Source organism: Panicum virgatum, chromosome 3N (genome assembly GCF_016808335.1).
Source record: "Panicum virgatum strain AP13 chromosome 3N, P.virgatum_v5, whole genome shotgun sequence".
Taxonomy (NCBI): Eukaryota; Viridiplantae; Streptophyta; class Magnoliopsida; order Poales; family Poaceae; genus Panicum; species Panicum virgatum.
The window spans coordinates 62,289,795-62,300,766 of NC_053147.1; the positions used below are offsets into that span (position 1 = coordinate 62,289,795).

General features: G+C 46.7%; 1 protein-coding gene across 1 annotated transcript; it reads right to left on the reverse strand.

Annotated features, from left to right (window-relative positions):
- Positions 1–8,043: 8,043 nt before the first annotated feature.
- On the reverse strand, positions 8,044–10,704 carry LOC120667982. The gene is made up of 6 exons (XM_039947948.1): positions 9,891–10,704; positions 9,611–9,800; positions 9,271–9,496; positions 8,362–8,939; positions 8,196–8,280; positions 8,044–8,121 (listed from the first exon to the last, which is right to left on the reverse strand). The coding sequence occupies exons 1-6, from the start codon at positions 10,702–10,704 to the stop codon at positions 8,044–8,046; spliced, it is 1,971 nt and encodes a 656-aa protein (XP_039803882.1).
- Between the last annotated feature and the right edge of the window lie 268 nt (positions 10,705–10,972).

A 10,972-nucleotide genomic window follows, 5' to 3' on the forward strand; every position in this document is an offset into this window, starting at 1 on the left:
TCCAGGAGCATCCCAAAAAAGTTTGAGATGATTTTGTGAAAGTTGTAGTACACATCAACCAAACGGGTGAGCATCTCCAATTTAGTGACAAGGATTAGTGTGAGCGATGGATGACTCTGTGAGGATCTGCATCACCACTTTGTCAGTATTATTTCAATTTTTTTTACATGATTATACACCAACATGAAGTGTCCTTGCAAGTTTTTAGATTTTTCTAGTTACATTAGGGTTTTTTACGATTTATTCTTTAGTAAATGAACAAATAATTATATTAATAGGTACACTTGTCCTAAAAATTATAAAGATGCACACAACATCATGGGACACCTCCAGGAGCATCCCAAAAAAGTTTGAGATGATTTTGTGAAAGTTGTAGTACACATCAACCAAACGGGTGAGCATCTCCAATTTAGTGACAAGGATTAGTGTGAGCGATGGATGAATCTGTGAGGATCTGCATCACCACTTTGTCAGTATTATTTCAATTTTTTTACATGATTATACACCAACATGAAGTGTCCTTGCAAGTTTTTAGATTTTTCTAGTTACATTAGGGTTTTTTACCATTTATTCTTTAGTAAATGAACAAATAATTATATTAATAGGTACACTTGTCCTAAAAATTATACAGATGCACACAACATCATGGGACACCTCCTGGATCATCCCAAAAAAGTTTGAGATGATTTTGAGAAAGTTGTAGTACACATCAACCAAACGGGTGAGCATCTCTAACTTAGTGACAATGTAAAATTGTAATAGCTACATGCATAATTACAACAAATGCTTTACTAAGTTTAACAAAAGTGGGGTAAAGCAAGAAGACATAACAATTTGTAAAAAGAACCATTATTACAATCCAAATTAATAAAACAAATAGCAAAAAAATTATTAAAAAAATCATGAAATACTAAAAATTATGCCTCCATGTGGTTCGAACCGGGAGACTGAGGTTAAGAATTAGCATGGTTACCATTGCGCTATTGAGGTGTTTTCGACAAGAACCGAGCTCTGTTTTATTTAATCTTAACTCCTGCATACGCTTATAAGAATACCCTCAGACGAACCTCCGGTCACTCCGCTAGAATCCGGACCTAGATTCAGTGACATCGCCATGCCATGTCACCATGGAACATTTGGGAAATCTGAATCGCCCAAGGAGCATCGGACGCTCCGCTGTGCTTGCCCTCCCATATGCCTCCGTTTTGACCCGCCGCCCCGTTTCATCCCGTCGCGAGCAGGCGGCACTTCCGTTTTACTGCGCCGCGAGGACATCCGCCGGAGCGCGTCCGCGCGCAGCTCGTCGTCCCCCACAGCCGCCGCCGCGCCCACTAGGAGGGGAGTCGCCGCCGCCGCCGTGGGACTCTGCCGTGGCCGGTGCTGTGGGAGGCTGGGGCCTCTGGCGCGGGACTTCGCCGGGCTCGTCGCCGCGGGAGGCCGCCAAGGACGCCGGCGACGGACTAGGGACTGCGCCGCCGGAGTCCGTCGGGGCCGTTGGCGCTTGAATCCGCCGCAAGGACGCCGCTTCGCGCTGGAGGCCATCGAGCTAGTGCTGTGCAGGCCATCGAGCCGCGTGGTGTTCTGCAGCCAGTGTAAACTGATCTGGGAAGCATACTTAATTGGAAGTACAATTTGCAGTACAAACTAATTATGTAAACTGATTGAGAGTTGGGCAAATTGATTCTGTAAACTGATTGTGAGTTGGCATGTGAGAGTTAGCAAATTGATTCACTTGGGCAAACTGATTGAGATTAATTTGGTTCTATGGACGTCCTAGTTCTATGACTCATGTAAGCTGTAATCTGAATGAAATGAATGAATGAATCAGTTACTTTTGTGATATTATATTCATAACAATTTGGCAGCATGTTCCAATAATTAGAGGTGCATAAATAGAGCTGAAAGCAATCATCAAATTCAAAATACTGGTTCACGCATTTAACAGATAACAAATGATATAACCAAATCAGAATGCCCATTCTTGCATTGTCATTCATACATATCATTTGGAGCATACGTGTCTAAGGGTAGGCCACTTCCACTTCTAGAATTTGGCCACAACTTCTGCCATTGTCTTTCACAACAATGAAATGCTTGGTATTCAAATTTCTGAAAAAATCCCAATTGTAATAATCAGAAACACCTATTTCATCATCTCAGAAATAGCACGACGCGGAGGTGAGATTTCCCAGCTGTCCATGTAATTGTGGCTCTGTTCGTGTGCTGAATAAAGTTTGATTGCTCTGTTAGTTGTGAAGTGTCTCTAACTGACACACTTGCTGCCTTTGGTTTGCAGACTTGCATTGTCTGTCTTAATGCGGAGCTAAAAAAGAAAGCCAAGATGATCAAGAAGCTGCAGCTGCAGGTGAATCAACTGACCAAGAAGTAGGCTGTTCGAAGTCTGTTGAAGAAGATGATCAAGTCTGTTCAAGAAGCACGTCCAGGCCTACTTATAGATATATGTAAATATATATATATATATATATATATATATATATATATATATATATATATATATATATATATATATATATATATATAGTCGAATCACCTAGATGCATTTTGGATGGAGCTGGCAGTCTTTTGGATGGAACCTGGAAGTGTTTTGGATGGACCTCGTACTAGTAGCTGACAAAGTGGTGCTGTTTTTTAGATTTATAGAATCTGAGATGCATGTATGACTGCAAGTACTACTTGCTGATGGATGTAAGAACCTAAATGCAGTATTGCTTATATATCTGGTATGCATTATGTCATAGCAGCCTGGTGTTCTCGTTTGTTGCCACTGATCTTATATATGGAGTGATGGCAAATATGCTTAGCAAATCAACTATAATTCTGTGATGCCTAATAATAGCAAAACAACTATAATTCTATGATGGTTAATGATATCAAAGCAACTGTAATTCTGTGATGGCATATAATATCATCTGAACTGAACTAAAAATCTGTGAAAATAGACTCCACTCAACTATGTAACAAAACTAAACTCAACTATGCATACTAAAAATCATCATCTTCATCGTCTGTGTACATGTCATCATTGTTCTCATCGCCACCATCACTACAGTATTGCAGCACTGTAGTATCTTCCTCCTCATCGTCACTATCTTCAACATTAATATCAGCTTCCTTCTTGTTTCTTATAAGTTCCTGTAAATTGCCTTCAATTATAGTGGCTTCCCCTCCTTCAACATTGTCCAAAACCTCATTATCATCACCTTCTTGCACTACATGCTCAGTATCAGAATCAACTGAAATGAACCGGGTTGTCAAACGGACAACCCGACTCCCTGTATCATCGTGATAGTCCCTGGATAAGTAGCTATCACATACAGAACTCATTTCAATTACATATCACAGGCATACTTCGTGATAAAACACAACAAAGGTTTAATTATTACATAATCCAGCGGATTGTGGTATGAAATCATCTGATACAAGCCCATTGGGCTAAAAGGGAACAACCAGAAAACGGAAGCGGTAGCTAGATTTCTGGGGCATTCTTCATCTTGACGTCTTCTTTCATCCACAGGCAATCTTGAGCGAAACACGAGTTGTCCTTAGTCCTTCCTTTAAAGTCATCGTCGATCTTCGAGTCGGATCCTGCATCTACCAAACTATCCCCAAGGACAGGATAGGTTCACGTCACCAACCGTATGCAAGCTTTAAGTGGATGCATTATGATATAAGAAATAGTCAACGGATAAGGCTAGGGTTTCCTATGCGTAGCATCAACAAAGTATAGCATCTGCCAAGTCACCTGACGCGGGCCATTCCGGCATCCCGAACTCCCGGTCAACTCACACCTCCGAGACTCACCCAAGTCCCTGATAACCAAGTCGGTGCGAGAACTCCCTCTCCTTGCACCTCAGCTGTTATCCAAGCAGGAAAGTAGGATAGAGGGAGGTAGAAAAGTATCAAGTCTCACTAACTAATGGAAGTAACAGAAGAGTAGAAATGTACATGACCGAGTACGCGGCTATACGTATAGTTTTCACCCTGCAGTGGTTGTACACCTATACCCACTCGCCCCGTCGCCAGCCAGCAGAAAACTCCGACTGACTCTGAGGCACTGGTCTACTGAGAACAAGAACTAGCAGCCATGGCACCATCCTGCTTTCCCGAGTTTGGGCGCGTTCTCTCGCAAGAGGTCGCCCCGGGACTGTGAAGCCATCTAGAATAGGATTCCCATGAATCCCGCGAATCGCGGAATGTCAGGTCCACACCTGCTTCCCCTGCACCGATACTACATCTGCCTACAGGCTTGGCACCACGCTTACTAGCCTCGGACCAGATCCACCCGCATAGTGGATAAGTGGTGTGCACGCTCACAAAGTCCCACTAATCATAGTTACACCAACCGGTTCCTTATATGCCGGGGCGAGCATCTCCGTCCTCATGCGTATCCACCACAGCGGTCCGCGACTGACACCCATTACAGATAAGGCCCACAAAACACCTCAAAAGTACAACCGTGTCCAACGACACCTACATGCACCCACAACAGGTGCTCGCAGGGTGTGCCCAACACACACCCCCTGCAAAGTCAACTTGCTCGCCCTCTGCTAAAAGCCCTAGTCACCAACTCCTGATATGGTGGATCTCCACACACGCCAAGACTATCATATCACGAGGAAATCCCACACATACACATGCAAGCATATCAACCATTCAAACATGGTTTATATTAGGAGTTCAAGGAATAAGGGCACACAATTGGCTATGCAGGTTCATCTCATAACAGTAATAAAGCAATAGCATTTCTAGCAAGTAATGCCTAATAGGTAATCAAATCATAGATGTGCGTGAACCTGAGACTTCTCGTAGTCGTCCTAGGTCTTTAGAGTCTTCTCGTTGTTCGGGACGTCCTCCTAGGTCCTCTGGGCGTCCGTGGCGTCGATCAGCTCCTCCTCACTAAGGGCCTATTCGTAATTATGAATTACTAAGGGGCCAAAGTGCAAAAGTGCACAAAAGTATCCAAATAAGATCCAAATCACACCAAAACCTACTCTAACGGGTAGATCATGATTTTAGAAAAATTATGAAACTGGTTTCATAATTTTCGGAGCTCCGGTTAATTAATTATGATTTTCTAAAGCTTAAAAATAATTTATAGAATTAATAAAAGGATTTTCGTAAAAGAAAAACACACGCGTGACATGTGGTAGCACCATAGAGTGCCACGTGTCCTACTGACGTCAGCATGGGGTCAGGCTCTGCTGACGTCATCATGACGTCAGCGTTGACTTGGTCAACATTTACTAAGTCAACGGTCAACGGGTCCACGGCTAGGTCAGCGGGGTCCGCGGTCAGTGGGTCCCACCGCTCAGTCTCACAGGAGACACCAACATGTGGGGCCCGCATGTCAGGTCCGGGTAAAAGAAAAAGAAAAAGGGCAAGGGGGTGTATAATGACTCAAAGAGGTTGGGCCGGCTCGGAGGCCCAACATCTCGGCATGGCTCAGCCTGGTCCGCGGCTCGGTTACGTGGGCTGGCTAAAGGGAGCGGCTCGCAGGCCGGCTCGGGTGCGCGGCTCGGCTTAGTGGGCTGGTAGAGGATGGCGGCCCATCTTCTTCTTCTTCTTCTTTCTCTTTTCCTCCTCCTCCTTTCTTCTCTCCTTCCCTTGCTGACCGCGCAGGCCCGTGGATCGGCGGCTGCTCCACCTTCTGTCGGCTTGGTCCGGCGATGGCACGTCCTCCAGGCGGCGACGGCGGCGGGGTCTTCGGGCGGCGAAGGCGAGGCGAAGCCGGGCAGGCACGGGCTCGTGGTGACGCGGCGGCTAGCGCGTGTGTGCGCGTCCGCGCGGCGGCGATGGCGACGGCGGAGCAGGTCCAGGGCAGAGTGGAGACCAGGTACGGCGGCTGTTCAACGGCCGCGAGGAGCAGGAAGGTGAGGCGGGTTCAGGACAGGGTCAAGGCGGCGGCTCAAGACTAGGGCGGAGCGAAGCCAAGGGCGACACGACGAGAGGCGTTCGCGCGGGGGTTTGGATAGCGGCGGGGTTGTGCGTGTGCAGGATGTGTGTGGTCAGGGTGAGGGTGAGGCGGCCAGGTTCGTGCTCGCGCGCGGGCTCTCGGCGTCCGAGGCCGCGCACGGTCGTGCTGTGTGCGAGACACCGGTACCCCGGGCACGCACAACGACACAACGGCGACAGGATCTGGGCAACGGCAAGGCCAAGCACTGGCTTGGCACAGGAACGCGCTCACGCGCGAGCTCCTGGCATCCCAGGGTCGCAGCGTGGCCGTGCCGCATTCGCAGAACACCGGCGACCCGGGTCCGCGGCGCGACGAGGCGTGGATCGGCGACGGTGGTGAGCGGGTCACGACAACATGATGGGCTCCTGCACACAAGGGGGTAGGTGGGCCCTAGGGTTGCTACGGCTCAACGACGGCGAGGTGGAGGACGGACGGTGGCCTACCGGGTCGGATTGGGGAAGAAGGGACGATGCCATGGCGAGGCACTGCCATGACGGGTCGACGCAGTGCAGTGCCACGCAGCTACGCAGATGGAGTCGTACGGGGCGCAGGCTCGACGAAACTCCGGCGGGCGGCGGCGTCGTCCTCCTCTCCTCCTCCTTCCTTCTCCTCTGCTTCTCCACTGATGGTGGCGGCACTCGATAGAGAGGGGGGAAACCCCAAGGGTCGCTAGGGTTTGCGGCGGCCGATTGGGGGCTTTATAGGTGGGCGCTCGGGCTTGGCTTGGTCCTCACGGCGGCACGGACACCGAGGATTGCACCGCGGATGGCCGTTCGCGGACGGGGCTACGTGGCGGGCATCGGATGGTCTCCTCGGCTGGGATTGGGGGCGTGGCGCGGGTGTGAGTGCGCGCGGGCGGTCATGGCCGGCACGGTGCAAGCGGTGGCGTCAGTGGAGCAGGCGGCGCCGGCGCAGAACGCGGGCGACGCGGGTAAAGGTGAGGCGCGGCATTGATGGGCCCCAGGGGCAGCGAGCGTGCAGCGCTGCCGAATGAGCCGGCAGGCGCTGATAGGCGTGGGCTTGTCGGCCACCCCCGCGACAGAGCGGTTGCATCCGCGTGCGGTGTCGTGAGCGGCGCAGCCAGGAGGCGTGGAGGAGAAGAAGAACAGGGGAAGGGGGCTGACTAGTGGGGCCGGTTTGGCAGCGGCATAGAGAGGGTGAGGTGGTGTGCGGTGCTGGGCTGGAGAGACGGGTCGTCCGCGTGGGGAAAGGGAAAGCGGGCCGGACTAGACCGCCAAGGGAAAGATGGGCCAGGCTAGGGCGAGTCGGGCCGGCGGGTTGGGTCGCGTGGGAGGTTTGGGTCCAGCTAGAGTTAGGGGTTTGTTAGCTTTTGTATTTTATTTGAATGGCCCTTTCAAATAAAATACCACACAATTCAAACAAAAGGAATCCAAATCAAATGGAAGCAAGGTAGATTCAAATAAACTCCAACTCCAAATGAATCACACTAGCAATTAATTATCCTTAATTAAAAACAAATTTTAATTTACTAAGAATTTAGAAGGGATGAATTCTTACTTAAGTGCATTTATCTACAACATTCCCACAAAAAATTTGAAATTCGCATTTTTGGAGAATACAACATTCCGTAAAAATACGAGATGTTACAATAATCATCCTGATGCACATCATGACTGCCCTCTTCTGTTTCGGCCACATCATAAATATTCCTATGTTCAAATTTCTGCACAACTTGCCAATCTTTGCATTGTGGTGTAGTGTCTTGTAGGTAAAATATCTTTTTGGCTTGGTCTGCCAAGATGAAAGGATCAGTCTTGTACCAAAATGACTGCACAATGATGGATTTGAAATGTTTGTCATCTCGAAGGCCCACAGTCTTGCCTACTTGGTTGTACCAATCACATCGAAATAGAACCACCATCCGACGAACTTGATAATTCAAGGGATATTGCAACTCAATAACCTCTTTAAGCACACCATAAAAGTCTATTTTTCCCATTATGTGTACCTTCAGTCATTACGCCACTATTTTGTGTTTACAGGAACTTCTCACGATCCACAGTGCTATACCACACTCCATTAATCTTGCAACCTGCACTAATCTTAACTCACTTCACTGGGCCACATGCTAGTGCCCACAGTCCTTCACTAACCAATCCTGGATTGTCACTGCGCTTGTTCTCAATCTATTGCAACAAAATTACTCAGGTCACCAATTCATTTACAAAACATATAAAAAATTAGCATATAATTGACTTACATGGGACCTAAACCACTTTGCAAATCCTTGTTCAACCATTCGATCAACATCATTTGGACGTGCACCTTGCTGCAGTAGTTCATCCCTGTACGAGTTGCAAGGCAAACTTTATCATAAGAATAAATTCAAAATTCACAAATAAAACATGTATGTAAACAATACTTACTCCAAATATTCCTCTGATTCATCAGCATTATGTAGCACATACCAAACTAACTTATTCATGACAGAATCATCAATGTACTGGGTCCTACTAGCTCCATCAAGCGTAGCACCATGCTTAAAAACAGATATGTCATTATCCAATGGCATCTCTGTACCAGTATCATCATCCTGGTTAAATCTAGTATCAACATCCTCCATGTACCTAGAACAAAAGGTCAAGGTGTCACTTGCCATATATGCCTCAACAATTGATCCTTCCGGCTTAGCCCTGTTCCTCACAAAATTCTTCAAAGTGCCAAGTCGCCTTTCTATTGGGTACATCCATCCATACTGAACAGGTCCTCTAAGAAGTGCCTCATCGGGAAGATGGACACACAAGTGCACCATTACATCAAAGAAGGCAGGAGGAAAGATTTTCTCAAGCTTGCAAAGGATCAATGGAATTTCTCCTTTTAGTCGTTTGACAACATCTATCCTTAGATTTCTACTGCATAATTCCCTGAAGAAGGTCCCCAACTCTGCAATTGCTTCATATACATCCTTCCTTACCAATCCTCTAAGGGCAGCAGGTATGATTCTCTATAGGAGTATGTGGCAAGAATGAGTTTTTAACTTTCCAACCACCCTTGAGCCATCATCACTTATGTATCTTGCTAGGTTAGCCGCATATCCATCTAGAAACTTGATACCTTTCAGAAAATTGCAAAACTCAACTTTCTGATCCTTCCCCAACACATATGGAGCAGGTGGAGCCCTGCAGACTGAGTTGCCATCCTCTTGTAAGTGCAATTCATGTCTTATGCCCATATCATACAAATCTAGCCTTGCATTGTGTGTCCTTGGTTCTGCCTAGTATATTGAGTAATGTGCCAAGAATATTTTCACATATATTTTTCTCTATGTGCATCACATCGAGATTATGTGGAAGCTTCAAATGTTTCCAATATGGCAATCTCCACAACCCAGCTTTACGGCTATATATCTTTGGACCGTCACTGCGCTTCCTTTTATTTCCAGTAATGTCAGGCTGCTTCCCTGGCCTGACATCTTTCACCTTCTCTAGCTTCTGTTCGACCTCATCCATAGTAAACTTGCCAATTGCACCTTTCTTTTCACGCTTACCATCGAAAGCCAAGCTGTTCCGCCATTGATGTGATATTGGAAGGTAACGACGATGTCCAATGTAGCATATCTTGCTCCTTATACACCGAGACAATGGATCCTTGTCGCAATGAATACATGCATAATACCCTTTCGTTATTCGCTCAGATAATGTGCCTAGCGCTGGATAATCATGTATACACCACAGCACAGCGGCACGAAGGTCGAACTTCTTCCCAGTACATGCATCGTAGGTCTTGACACCCTTCCATAAATCGAGCAGTTCTTCGATTAGGGGCTCGAGGAACAAATCAAAATCCTTTCCTGGAGATTTTGGACCTGGGATCAGTAAACACATAAAGCAGTTTGCAGGATTCACACATTCCCATGGTGGGAGATTCAGCGGTGTTAGAAGCACTGGCCACATACCGTACTGGGTACTCATGTTGCCAAATAGATTGAATCCATCGGTAGCTAAGGCAAGCCTCAGGTTCCTCGGATCTTCTGCAAAAGACGGTTCCCTCCTGTCGAATGCCTTCCATGCTTCCCCATCAGTTGGATGGCTCATCACATTTTCAACTGGCTTCCTCACTTTCTTGTGCCATTGTGTTTCCTCAGAAGTGTGTTTTGAAGCATAAATTCTTTTCAACCTAGGCAAGAGTGGGAAATGCCTCAAAACCTTATGTGGAACCCGCTTCGTCCCAGATTCATCTTTCCATCTAGACTCCTTGCATACTAGGCACACATTCAATTCAGCATTTTTCTTCCGGAACAACATACAATTGTTCTTGCACACATGGATGTTCTCGTATGCAAGACCCAATTCTTTAAGATATTTCTTGGCCTCATCATATGATTTTGGCAACTCACTACTAGGGTATCCATCTGACATCAGTTTCATCATTGCGGTAAATCCTGTATTGCTGATTCGATAACGAGACTTCATATACAACATCCTGACCATAAAAGAAAATTTTGAATGCCTAGAACCCAGGCTAAGCAACTTCTTCGCATCTTCAAGAACACATCCAAAACTTGGCTTTTCTCCATCAGCATTTGCCGCTGCATACAGTTCACCTTTCATCTCTGGTACTCCATGATCATCATCGTTAACATCATCGTCCACATCCACATGTATGCCAAAGTCATGAACATGTCCTTCGACCTCCTGATGTATTCCCTCATCAACTACAGCATCTGCCGGCTCCCCATGATGAGTCCACCTGGTGTATGTAGCTAACATTCCATAAATGTGTACATGGGTTTCTACTTCAGTCTGAGGTCGTATAACATGATTAAGACAATGGACGCACGGACAATGAATGGGTGCGTCTTCGGGGTATCTATCGCTGACAAATTTCATGAACTCTTCAACTCCTTTCACATATGCAGTTGAGAATTGTTTCCCAAAAATCCAACTTCTGTCCATCTGTTTTCACAAAAAATTAAAATTATCATTGCTGTGCCGTCTGTTCCATAAGCAAATTGAACAAATGCAAAAATGTACAAAA

What these genes read in the sequence shown, in the direction of transcription:
- LOC120667982 (XM_039947948.1), bottom strand. Translation starts at nt 10,704, where the DNA reads ATGTTAGCTACATACACCAGGTGGACTCATCATGGGGAGCCGGCAGAT. An exon ending in TCTGAGCGAATAACGAAAGG is followed by an intron (nt 9,497 to 9,610) that starts GTATTATGCATG and finishes ATGGCGGAACAG; the next exon opens with CTTGGCTTTCGATGGTAAGC. An exon ending in GAATCAGAGGAATATTTGGA is followed by an intron (nt 8,281 to 8,361) that starts GTAAGTATTGTT and finishes CAACTCGTACAG; the next exon opens with GGATGAACTACTGCAGCAAG.